General features: G+C 49.9%; 1 protein-coding gene across 2 annotated transcripts; it reads right to left on the bottom strand.

The window, feature by feature from the left end:
- Positions 1 to 875: 875 nt before the first annotated feature.
- On the bottom strand, positions 876 to 13,278 carry BET1 (Bet1 golgi vesicular membrane trafficking protein). Of its 2 annotated transcripts, XM_038769138.1 has the most exons (5): positions 13,200 to 13,278; positions 3,569 to 3,693; positions 2,106 to 2,162; positions 1,657 to 1,790; positions 880 to 1,037 (listed from the first exon to the last, which is right to left on the bottom strand). In XM_038769138.1, the coding sequence occupies exons 1-4, from the start codon at positions 13,216 to 13,218 to the stop codon at positions 1,659 to 1,661; spliced, it is 333 nt and encodes a 110-aa protein (XP_038625066.1). In that variant the 5' UTR covers positions 13,219 to 13,278; the 3' UTR covers positions 880 to 1,037; positions 1,657 to 1,658. The 2 variants fall into 2 exon arrangements, with proteins under 2 accessions (XP_038625057.1, XP_038625066.1); XM_038769129.1 differs by lacking the exon at positions 1,657 to 1,790 and having other exon boundaries at positions 876 to 1,037.
- Between the last annotated feature and the right edge of the window lie 254 nt (positions 13,279 to 13,532).

A 13,532-nucleotide genomic window follows, 5' to 3' on the forward strand; every position in this document is an offset into this window, starting at 1 on the left:
GCTTGCAATCCGGTGCCATTTCTACACTCTGCTGCAGCGACTAACTAAACACCCACCCCCCTCCCTCCCTTTCAGCAACCCACACCTGTTGTCTTTTGATCCCGGGGCCGACCAGGTCATGCTGTCCGTGATCGTACGAGTATATGGACGCCCTGCCTGGGAAGGGGGTGGCTTCTCAGTGCCCACCAGGGTAGGCAATGCCTGGCTTGAGGGGGGCGGGGGGCGAGGTGTGTGTGTGTGGCGGGGGGGCCTTTAAACAGTGCTCAGTTCCTAGAACAGCGTTTGACACTCAGTAAGCGCTTAACAAATAGCATCATTATCACTACCTTTAGTCTAGGGCGGCCCACGGTCTGGGAATGATGATGATGATGATGGCGTTTATTAAGCGCTTACTATGTGCAAAGCACTGCTCTGAGAAATTGGCTGGGGCAACCCTGTTTCCCAGGCTGTGCACACAGGCGCACATGTAGACACATGTGATGGGTGATCAGCAGCCCTGGAGAACCGCACGGCCGTCTGACCTGTCTTTTCCATGGGGTCCCTTGGTGTTTTCCTGAGGCGGGGGCGTTGCGTGGGGAAGAGTCAGAGACGCGGTGCCCAGCCACTCGGAGCTGGCGGCACGGGCCATGAGTCACGCTCTCATGAGCGGTCACGTCTCCCGGCTGCCACGCCGCCTGCCGTGTGATGACCCCAGCGATTGAGCCGCGCTGGGGGGCGGGAGCAGGTGGAGAGGGGATATTTGCTCCGACCTTAACGACGTCGCCGTGGCGGCTAGCCTGGATCCAAAGTTGGGGCAGGGTCCGGCAGGCCCTGCTCCCGGGTCACGCCCGAGGTCACCCCGCCTCCATCGCCCCGCGACACAAGGACACGGTGGGCTGGCATCACCTCAGTTTAATGATCCAGTAGACGACCGAGAAGACGAAGAGGGCGAAGAGCATCATGTAGAACAGGAGCTTGGTCTGGCTGCCCCGGGACAAAACCTTGAGCCGTCCCAGAGTGGCCCCCAGGAAGCCAGTGGTCGAATCGAACTCCGAATCCTGAGGAAACATGTGCCTGAGCCCGCTGGGCTCTGCTCTCTCATGCCCACTATATTCCCTGGGCCTGCTCTGCCCACCACGTCCACTCTTTCCTCTGGGCCTGTCGTGTCCTGCCCTCTACCCTGGGCCCACTAGGGCATGGGCAGACCGCCCCGGAGGACTAATAACTGACTGATGGAGGCCGGGGGCTCTCCCACCCTTTATCGTGGCTGAATTTTTTTTTATGGTATGTGTTAACTGCTTACTATGTGCCACGCACTGTACTAAGCATTGGAGTGGATGCAAGGAAATCAGGTTGGACACAGTCCCTGTCCCACATAGGGCTCACAGTCTTAATGCCCATTTTACAGATAAGGCAACTGAGGCCCAGGGAAGTGAAGTAACTTGCCCAAGGTCACCCAGCAGACAGGTGGCAGAGCCGGAATCAGAACCCGTGCTCTAGCCACTAGGCCACACTGCTTCTCTACTGGAGGAAGCCATTCTGGATTAGACTGGATCCACAGAGCTGCCCGGGGGGCTCGGGTTGGACCGAAGTCATCCCCAACGGCACTTCTGGCCTCCTCCCGCCCCCAAGCTGCGCACACCCGCAGGGGCTGGACCCCGGCTCAAACCTGCTCACCGTTATCTGCCCCCTTGGCGGTCGGAAGGGGGAGGGATGGCAAAGGAGAAGAGGAGGAGGAGGAGGAGGCGAGAGAAGTGGGGCGAACAGGAGCAAGGAGGGGGTGGGTACCCCAAGATGAGCACAGAGAAGACCTAGAGGGGAGAGGAGGGAGAAGACGGGTGCGGGCAGTGGGGCAAGAGGGGGTGAGGTGCCCCTACTGGTCTCTGAACTCGGGGCCCAGCCCCCATCTCCCACCCTCTGTGTCCCTTAGGGGAACCCAGACTTCCGCTTTTCCACGAGACACCCCACGTTTCAGGACCCCGTGGGGAGCCAAGTTGATTCCAGGAGAGCCGACCACAAGTGTCTGGCTTCCTCCCGATCACCTCCGGGCCCCTGAGGGAACGGACACTCTCCTGTCAGACCTGACGGGACCCCACCCCACCCCAGCCCCGGCCCTAGTCACTCACCATCTCCGACAACATCTTGTTCTGATGTTTAACTTCATGGCCGATCTCGATGGAGAGCTGGGGTCGGGGGAGAGGGGCAGCGTCAGGTAAACCTTCCCCTGCACTGGCCACCTCAGGGCCCGGAGCCTCCAGCCACCCCCGTCCCCAGCGCCTCAAACCCAGCTTCCATCCCTAGTGCTCTACAGAAAAAGTTCTTTCTTCCCAAGGCTCCTTTTCCTTGAAACTCTAAATGAACCTGTGAAAACTCCAGGGATTGGGTCTGCCAACTCTCTTGTGCTCAGAACAGTGTTCTGCACACAGTTGACTGTAAGCTCCTTGAGAGCAGGGGTTGCTTCTACCACCTTATTGTGCTCAGCCAACCATTCGGTATGGGGCTTTTTTTAATGGTATTTAAGCGCTTACTATGTGCCAGACACTGTACTAAGTGATGGGATACACAAAAGATAGGTTGGACACAGTCACCTTCCCACACAGGGCTCACAGTCTTAATCCCCATTTTACAGATGAGGTAACTGAGGCACAGAGAAGTGAAGTGACTTGCCCAGGGTCACAAAACAGAAAAGTGGCAGAGCTAGGATTAGAACCCACGTCCTTCTGACTTCCGGGCCCAGGCTCTACACACTAGGTCGTGTTGCTTCTCCTGCTCTCAGGAGGGGTTGAGTCTATACTACCAACTGATTGGACTGGTTGAGAACCAAGAGAAAAGCCACCCCACACCCTGGGAATCAATCGGTGCTATTTATTGAGATCTGCTCTGTGACCCTGGGTAAGTCATATGACTTCTCTGTGCCTCAGTTACCTCAACTGCAAAATGGGGACTAAGACTGAGGCCCATGTGGGAAGGTGACTGTGTCCAACCTACCTTTTGTGTATTCCATCACTTAGTACAGTGTCTGGCACATAGTAAGCACTTAAATACCATTAAAAAAAGCCCTGGACTGTGTCCAACCTGATTAACTTGTATCTGCCCCAGATCTTAGAACAGCGCTTGGCACACAGTAAGTGTTTAACAAATACCACAATCATTACTATCTGCAGAACACTGTACTAAGCGCTTTGGAGGCTAAAATTCAATGGAAGAGTAGGGAAAGGAAGGAATTCTCTCCGGTTTCCAAGAGACCGTAAGCTTGTCGAGGGCAAGGAATGTTTCTGTTTACTGCTGTATTGTACTCTCCCGAGCGCTTAGTACAGTGCTCTGCACACAATAAGCATTCAATAAATGAGTGAATGAGTGAAAGGAGGTGAAATGGGGACTCAAGGAGGCGGCGTGACACGTCCGAAGTTGCCCAGCCGGCCGGGGACTAGAAGCCAGGCCCCCGGACTCCCAAGGAGCCCCGACGGGCCGGCTGGATACTGTACGCCTCACTCAGGAGAGCCCCAAGTGAACCCGTCCGGCCCTCGCCAGTCCGTCCCTTCCCGTGTCCGGAGGCCGGCCCCCGTGCCGATGGCCCGGCGGCCCTTACGGATTTGATGGCTGTGACTTTGGAGCGCAGGCTCTCCGTCAGCCTCTCGTTCTCCTCCTCGCACGCGCTGTAGCCGCTGCTGGGGTAGCCGTAGTTGCCATGGAAACCCGCGGGTCCTCCTTCACCTAGGGGAACGCCCGGATACGGAGCATCTCGGTAAGCAAGTTTTTAGGCCTGACCGGGGCGCTTAAAAACCTTATCGCTCTGCCCAGCTGCCCCTTAATCCTGGTGCAGGGGGCAGTTCACGACTGAGACTGGTTTTCGTGAAAAAAATGGGGAGGAATGGTATTTACTGAACGCCTACTGTGCAGTAATGGTAACAGAAACTGTGGTATGGGTTAAAGTTTTACTATGTGCTTAGCACTGGGCTAAGCGCTTAGGGAGATACAAGATAACCAGGTCGGACCAAGTCCCCGTCCCACAGGACTCACAGACTGCGGAATGATGATAAAAAACATTGTGGTATTTGTTAGACACTTACTAAATGATGGGGTAGAGTCAAGATAATCAGGTCCCACATGAGACTTTCATTCTAAGTACGAGGGAGCAGGTTTTTTTTTTTTAATGTTGGTATTTGTTAAGCGCTTACTATGTGCAAAGCACTGTTCTAAGCGCTGGAGCACTGTTCTAAGCGCTGGGTATTAAAATAATTTTGCAGATGATGGAACTGAGGCCCAGAGAGGTGAAGTGACTTGACCAAAGTCATGCAGGAGGCAAGTGATGGAGCCAGGGTTGGAACCCAAGTCCTCCGACGCCCAGGCTGGGGGAGGAGTGCACAGATGAGGTGCAGACATGAAGCAGTATGGGCTAGTGGATGGAGTCTAGTCCTGGGAGTCAGAAGGTCATGGGTTCTAATTCCGGCTCCGCCACTTGTCTACTGTATGACCTTGCTCAAGTCACTTCACTTCTCTGGGCCTCAGTTCTCTCATCTGTAACATGGGGATTGAGACTGTGAGCCCCACGTGGGACATGGACTGTGTCCAACCTGATTTGCTTGTATCCACCACAGTAAGCGCTTAACAAATACCACAGTTATTATTATTATTATTATTATTTTACCTGACGTTTCCCCTATCTATTGTATTTTGATGTCAGTCTTCCCCTCCAGGCTGAAAGCTTCTTGTGGGCAGGGATCATGTCTACCCACTCTATCGTACCCTCCCAGGCTCTTAGTACAGTGCTCTGCACTCAGTTGATTCTAAGCTCCTTGAGATCAGGTGTCATGTCCACGAAGTCTGTTGTCCTTTCCTAAGCGCTCATTACACAGTAAACTCTGTGCATAGTAAGTGTCCAGTAAATACTATTTATTGATGGATTGGGACACCCACTGCTAGGGGATGAGAGGTGAAAGAATGGCTGAGTTAATATATTAATCCAGTGGAGGCCTAAACCCCAAAGATAACAAACTTGAGACAGTGTCTTGATGCATCTTAAAAATAGGGACGGTATCCTTGGTGCATTTTATGTTGTTTTTGTGTTTTTATCATTTTATCCTTCTTTATGTCTGTCATCCACCTCCTCTTCCCCGCCATATTCACAGACTGCGAGCCTCTTCAGCCAGGGGCTGTGATACTTTTCCCCTGAGAATTTTCCCCCAGTGCTTCCAAGAGTGCTTTCTACACAGTAGATGCTTAATAAATACCATTATTATTATTTCAGGACGGAAATTATTTACAGAGAAAGAGAAGGAGGGGAAGCAAGCGTGACCTAGTGGAAAAAACACATAAAAGGGAGTCAGAAGACCCAGGTTCTAGTCCTGGCTCTGCCCCTGGCCTGCTGTGCGATCTTGGGCAAGTCACTTAACCTCTCTGGGCCTCTTCGGTAAAATGGGGATAGATTACATGTACTTTCTCCCACTTTGACGGTGAGGGCCATGTGGGACAGAGATTGTGTCCGATCTAATTATACTGAACCAATCCCAGCGCTTAACATATTGATTGGTACATAGTAAGTACGTGACCAACAATAATTGTGGTATTTATTAAAACGCTTATTATGTGCCAGGTGCTGTACTAAGTGCTGGTGTGGATACAATCAAATCGGACTGGACAGCACAACATACTGATTGGTACATAGTGAGTACGTGACAAACAATAATTGTGGTATTTATTAAAACACTTATGTGCCACGTGCTGTACTAAGTGCTGGTGTGGATACAATCAAATCAGACTGGACAGAGTCCCTGTCCCACGTGGGGCTCAGAGTCTTAATACCCATTTGACAGATGAGGTAATAGATGCTGAAACATGAAGTGACTTGCCCAAAGCCACACAGCAGCCAAGTGCCGGAGTCGGGATTAGAACCAGGTCCTTCTGACCCCCAGGCTCGGGCTCTATCCACAGGCCACGCTGCTTCATCTAATACAATCATCACCCAATAGTAGCATGAATATAACAGGATGAATAAACATCATAATTGAATGTATCACTGGACAAAAGTGCTAAGAGGCAGTGAGGCCTGGAAGAAAGAGCTGGAACAGGGGACATCAGGAGACCTGGATTCTAGTCCTGGTTCTACCACTCACTGCCTTGCTCTAGGAACTTGGGCCAACCACTTCACTTCTCTGTGCCTCAGTTTCCCCTTCTGGAAAATAAGGGTGAACCAAGAGTGGGAACAGGGTGGCGTCTGTTCTGATGATCATATATCCACATAGAAAAAAACGGGATCAGTCGTGATTGCTCTAATGATAATGACGGTGTTTCTAATGACATAGGGCGGCAGAGGAGTCCCACGAGTGGAGGAGGTGGCCTGGCCAGCAATCTCGGCTCACTGGGAAACCAGGACAACCAGCGTGTGGTGGTCTGAGCCTCCTTCTCCTTATCCCACCACCTCCCTCCGGCCCCCAAACTCCAGCTGTGAGGGAAGTGGAGGTGTCCTCCCCATCTCCTAAACTGCTGTGGCCGCAGCGTGGGCCTGCTGACCCCCAGACCACTGGTACACCTGGACCTCCGGGGCCATGGGTGAAGCGGCATGACCCAGCGTGTAGAGCCTGAGCCCGGGAGTCAGAAGGACCTGGGTTCTAATCCTAGCTCTGCCACTTGTCCGCTGTGTGACCTTGGGCGAGTCACTTCATTTCTTTGGGACTCAGCTCATAATAATAATGATGACATTTATTAAGCGCTTAAGCACTGTTCTAAGCGCTGGCCTGTAAGATGGGGATTGAGACTGGGAGCCTATGTGGGACAGGGACTGTGTCCAACCTTATTAGCTTGTTATCTTCCCCAGCGTTTAGTACAGTGCCTGGCACATAGTAAGCACTTAGCAAATACCATAAAAAAAATTCAGCCCTGATGAAGGGCGGGTGAGCCCCCGCCCTCCATCAATCAATGGTATTTTTTGAGTGCTTACTGTATGCAGAGTTAAATACTGAGAGTTTGGGAGAGTACACTAGAAAAGATTTGTAAGACAATTCCTGCACTCAAGAAGCTTACTGTCTACACATGGAGACGGACAAAATAAATTAGACAGGGGAAAGGCGGGTTAAGGATTTGGACACAAGTGTCGTGGGTCTGGGGTAAATGTCAAGTGCTTAGAGGGTGGTGTACAGATTTCCTGGTGTCCCCAAAGCTCAGGTCATCATCATCAATCGTATTTATTGAGCGCTTACTATGTGCAGAGCAATGTACTAAGCGCTAAGGTCCTCTGCCACTCATGGTCCTTTTAGCAGCCCCCTGCCAGGGCGGGCCCTGGTGAGGGTGCGGGCACAGGTGCAGGATGGGCAGGTTGCCTGGTGGACGTCAGAGCCAGGGTAGGAGGGCAAATGGAGCCTTCCACCGTGGCTCCTTCCCTCCAGAGTCCAGGGCAAAGTTCAGGCCATGAGATGTTAGTGAATGCCCTCCCTCTGCCCATCCACCAAGCAAGCTCTCTTCCTCCCTTCAAAGCCCTACTGAGAGCTCACCTACTCCAGGAGGCCTTCCCACACTTAGCCCCTTCCTTCCTCTCCCCCTCGTCCCCCTCGCCATCCCCCCATCTTACCTCCTTCCCTTCCCCACAGCACCTGTATATATGTTTGTACATATTTATTACTCTATTTTACTTGTACGTATCTATTCTATTTATTTTATTTTGTTAGTGTGTTTGGCTTTGTTCTCTGTCTCCCCCTTTCAGACTGTGAGCCCACTGTTGGGTAGGGACTGTCTCTATATGTTGCCAATTTGTACTTCCCAAGTGCTTAGTACAGTGCTCTGCACACAGTAAGCGCCCAATAAATACGATTGATGATGATGGGAGCGCGGTGATGCTCAGTGCACAGCTCTCAGGGGTGACCAAACCTGACGATGCCAAGCCCAGCACTGGCCATCAGGCTGCAGGGGGCCAGCTGGGGGCAAACCTGGGCTCAGATGGCAGTACACCAGGAAGGAGCCCCCAGATCCCACTTGGACACCCCTCAAAGGGCCCTGGGGCACTGGCCCTGCTGCCCCACGGCACATCCAACACAAACACCAGACACGGCTCTGGGCCTGATGACCCAGACCAGGCAGTAGGGAGGTGGGGACACTACTCAGCTGGTTTGACTCCCTCCAGTCTCTAGACAGTAAGCTCATTGTGGAAAGGGAATGTGTCTGCTTACTGTTATATGGTACTCTCCCAGGTGCTTAGTATAGTGCTCTGCACACAGTAGGCGCTCAAATACAACTGAACTCAAATACTCTCCCTCGTCCCCCTCTCCATCCTCCCCCATCTTACCTCCTTCCCTTCCCCACAGCACCTGTATATATGTTTGTACATATTTGTTACTCTATTTACTTGTACATATCTATTCTATTTATTTTATTTTGTTAGTATGTTTGGTTTTGTTCTCTGTCTCCCCCTTTTAGACTGTGAGCCCGCTGTTGGGTAGGGGCTGTCTCTATATGTTGCCAACTTGTACTTCCCAAGCGCTTAGTACAGTGCTCTGCACACAGTAAGCGCTCAATAAATACGATTGATGATGATGATGATGATGATGATGAACGAATGCTGGGTACCAGGTCTGCCTGCTCTGGATATTCTTCCCTCCAGTGGCACAGTAAATTGGGAGTGGTGGGGTGGGAGGGCAGGGGGTGGTCCTAGTAAGCTGGGAACACGTCTATGGGTCGGGGTGCAGGGGAGAAATAAGGGGGCACCCCCTCCCTCACCCTTAATGGGATGACTTTTAGACTGTGAGCCCACTGTTGGGTAGGGACTGTCTCTATATGTTGCCAACTTGTACTTCCCAAGTGCTTAGTACAGTGCTCTGCACACAGTAAGCGCTCAATAAATACGATTGATTGATTGATTGACTTTCTAGCCTGCCGGCTTGCTGGGGGCAGGAAACGTTTCTTACAACTCCCTTGCATTGTAGTCTCCCAAGCATTAAGTTCATTCATTCATTCAATGGTATTTATTGAGCGCTTACTGTGTGCAGACTGTGAGCCCACTGTTGGGTAGGGACTGTCTCTATATGTTGCCAATTTGTACTTCCCAAGCGCTTAGTACAGTGCTCTGCACATAGTAAGCGCTCAATAAATACGACTGATGATGATGATGATGATGATGCAGAGCACTGTTCTAAATAATAATGATGATGGTATTCGTTAAGCACTTACTATGTGCCAAGTACTCTTTTAAGAGTATAAAAAAAATTAGTAAAATTAGTAAAAAAAAAATGCTTCTAAAAAAATTAGAAGCAGTGTGGCTCAGTGGAAAGAGCATGGGCTTTGGAGTCAGAGGGCATGGGTTCAAATCCCGGCTGCGCCAACTGTCAGCTGTGTGACTTTGGACAAGTCACTTAACCTCTGTGCCTCAGTTACCTCACCTGTAAAATGGGAATTAAGACTGTGAGCCTCCCATGGGACAACCTGATCACCTCGTCACCTCCCCAGCGCTTAGAACAGTGCTTTGCACATAGTAAGCGCTTAATAAACACCATTAGTAATTAGTAGTAAGCGCTGGGGTAAATACAAAGTAATCAGGGTGTCCCATGTGGGGCTCACAGTCTCAATCCCCATTTTACAGATGAGGTAACAGGAACAGAGAAGTTAAGTGGATTGCCCAAGATCACACAGCAGACATGTGTCAGAACTGGGATCAGAACCCACGACCTCTAACTCCCAAACCCAAGTTCTTGCCACTAGACCATGCTCTCCTCTTGTACTAAGCGCTTGGGAAAGTACAATGCAACAACAGTGACATTCCCAGCCCACAACGAGCTCACAGGCTGGGAGGGGTGGGGGGCACCCCATAAAAATCCAGTGCTTAGAACAGTGCTTGGCCCAGAAAAAACAGCATGGCTTAGTGGCAAGAGCCCGGGCTTGGGAGTCAGAGGTAGTGGGTTCTAATCCCGCTTCTGCCACTTGTCTGCTGGGTGACACTGGGCAAGTCACTTCACTTTTCTGCGCCTCAGTTACCTCATCTGTAAAGTGGTGATTAAGACTGTGAGCCTCACGTGATTACCTTGTATCCCCCTGGTGCTTAGAACAGTGCTTGGCACACAGTAAGCGCTAAAATACCAACATTATTATTAATTAGTAGTAGTAAGTGCTTAATAAATACCATCATCATTATAAATACGCCTGGAATGCCCTCCCTCTGCCCATCCGCCAAGCTAGCTCTCTTCCTCCCTTCAAGGCCCTGCTGAGAGCTCACCTCCCCCAGGAGGCCTTCCCACACTCAGCCCCTTCCTTCTTCTCCCCCTCGTCCCCCTCTCCATCCCCCGCATCTTACCTCCTTCCCTTCCCCACAGCACCTGTATATATGAATATACATTTGTACATATTTATTACTCTATTTATTTATTTATTTATTTTACTTGTACCTATCTATTCTATTTATTTTATTTTGTTAGTATGTTTGGTTTTGTTCTCTGTCTCCCCCTTCTAGACTGTGAGCCCACTGTTGGGTAGGGACCGTCTCTAGATGTTGCCAACTTGTAGCAACATATGCTTGTATTAGCAGCGTGGCTTAGTGGAAAGAGCCCGGGCTTTGGAGTCAGAGTTCATGGGTTCAAATCCCAGCTCCACCAACTGTCAGCTCTGTGACTTTGGGCAAGTCACTTAACTTCTCTGTGCCTCAATTACCTCATCTGTAAAATGGGGATTAAAATTGTGTGAGCCCCCCATGCGACAACCCGATCACCTTGTAACCTCCCCAGTGCTTAGAACATTCATTCAATCATATTTATTGAGCGCTTACTGTGTGCAGAGCACTGTACTAAGCGCTTGGGAAGTACAAGTTGGCAACATATAGAAACAGTCCCTATGGGCTCACAGTCTAGAACAGTGCTTGGCACTTTGTAAGCGCTTAACAAATACCAACATTATTATTATTATTATTGTACTTCCCAAGCGCTTAGTACAGTGCTCTGCACACAGTAAGCACTCAATAAATACGATTGAATGAATGAATGACCCCGCCACTTATCAGCTTTGTTGACTTGGGGCAAGTGACTTCCCTGGGCCTCAGTTCCCTCATCTGTCAAATGGGGGTGAAGACTGTGAGCCCCAGGTGGGACAACCTGATCACCTTGTAACCTCCCCAGTGCTTAGAACATTCATTCATTCAATCGTATTTACCGAGTGCTTACTGTGTGCAGAGCACTGTACTAAGCGCTTGGGAAGTACAAGTTGGCAACATATAGAGACAGTCCCTACCCAACAGTGGGCTCACAGTCTAGAACAGTGCTTGGCACATAGTAAGCACTTAAATACCAACATTATTATTATTATTATTGCACTTCCCAAGCACTTAGTACAGTGCTCTGCACACAGTAAGCGCTCAATAAATATGATTGATTGATTGTACATATTTATTCTACTTATTTTATTTTGTTAATATGTTTTGTTGTCTGTCTCCCCCTTCTAGACTGTGAGCCCGCTGTTGGTCAGGGACCATCTCTATATGTTTCCAACCCGTACTTCCCAAGCGCTTAGTACAGTGCTCTGCACACAGTAAGCGCTCAATAAATACGATTGAATGAATGACCCCGCCACTTGTCAGCTGTGTGACCTGGGGCAAGTCACTTCACTTGTACAGTGTACTTGTACAGTGCTCTGCCCACAGTAAGCGCTCAATAAATACGATTGAATGAATGAACAAATACCAACATTATTATTATTGTACTTCCCAAGCACTTAGTACAGTGCTGTTCACACAGTAAGCGCTCAATAAATACGATTGAATGAATGAATGAATGACCCCGCCACCTGTCAGCTGTGTGACTTGGGGCAGGTCACTTCACTTGTACAGTGTACTCGTACAGTGCTCTGCCCACAGTAAGCGCTCAATAAATACGATTGAATGAATGAATACTAACATTATTATTATTATTGTACTTCCCAAACGCTTAGTGCAGTGCTGTGCACACAGTAAGCGCTTAATAAATACGACTGAATGACCCCGCCACTTGTCAGCTGTGTGACTTGGAGCAAGTCACTTCACTTCTACAGTGTACTTGTACAGTGCTCTGCCCACAGTAAGCGCTCAATACGATTGAATGAATGAACAGATACCAACATTATCATTATTATTGTACTTCCCAAGCACTCAATAAATACGATTGAATGAATGAATGACCCCACCACTTGTCAGCTGTGTGACTTGGGGCAAGTCACTTCCCTGGGCCTCAGTTCCCTCATCTGTCAAATGGGGGTGAAGACTGTGAGCCCCCCCATGGGACAACCTGATCAATCAATCAATCAATCAATCGTATTTATTGAGCGCTTACTGTGTGCAGAGCACTGTACTAAGCGCTTGGGAAGTACAAGTTGGCAACATATAGAGACGGTCCCTACCCAACAGTGGGATCACCTTGTAACCTCCCCAGCACTTAGAACAGTGCTTTGCACATAGTAAGCGCTTAATAAATACCATCATCATCATTATTATTACAGTGCTGTGCACACAGTAAGCGCTCAATAAATACGATTGAGTGAATGAATGAATGACCCTGCCACTTGTCAGCTGTGTTGACTTGGGGCAAGTCACTTCCCTAGGCCTCAGTCCCCTCATCTGTCAAATGGGTGTGAAGACCGTGAGCCCCACGTGGGACAACCTGATCACCTTGTAACCTCCCCAGCGCTTAGAACAGTGCTTTGCACATAATAAACGCTTAATAAATACCATCACCATCATTATTATTACAGTGCTGTGCACACAGTAAGCACTCAATAAATACGATTGAGTGAATGAATGAATGACCCTGCCACTTGTCAGCTGTGTTGACTTGGGGCAGGTCACTTCCCTGGGCCTCAGTCCCCTCATCTGTCAAATGGGGGGTGAAGACCGTGAGCCCCCTGTGGGGCAACCTGATCACCTTGTAACCTCCCCAGCGCTTAGACCAGTGCTTTGCACACAGTAATTGCTTAATAAATACCATCATCATCATTATTATTACAGTGCTGTGCACACAGTAAGCGCTCAATAAATACGATTGAATGAATGAATGACCCCGCCACTTGTCAGCTGTGTTGACTTGGGGCAAGTCACTTCTGTGGGCCTCAGTCCCCTCATCTGTCAAATGGGGGTGAAGACTGTGAGCCCCCGTGGGACAACCTGATCACCTTGTATCCCTCCCCAGCGCTTAGAACAGTGCTTTGCACATAGTAAGCGCTTAATAAATACATTATTATTATTATTGTTATTATTATTGTTATTATCCTTCTTTTCCGCTCACCGAGGCCTGCGCGCCGCATCCTGAGGCGGGGCCCGACCGGGCCGGACCGGATCGAACCGGACCGAGCCGGCGCTCGCCAGAAAGCGCCACGACAGCCCCCGTCGCCGGAAGATGACGTCACCGAGTGCCCCCCACACGCCCCGGGCGCGCGGCCTTCTGGGTAATGTAGTCCGCGCGGGGCCTCGGCCCTCAGCCGGGCCTGGGGCCTAATCAACTAATGTTGGTATTTGTTAATAATAATAATAATGATGGCACTTATTAGTACATATCTATTCTATTTATTTTATTTTGTTAGTATGTTAGGTTTTGTTCTCTGTCTCCCCCTTTTAGACT

The sequence above is a fragment of the Tachyglossus aculeatus genome, chromosome 2 (assembly GCF_015852505.1).
Source record: "Tachyglossus aculeatus isolate mTacAcu1 chromosome 2, mTacAcu1.pri, whole genome shotgun sequence".
NCBI lineage: Eukaryota > Metazoa > Chordata > Mammalia > Monotremata > Tachyglossidae > Tachyglossus > Tachyglossus aculeatus.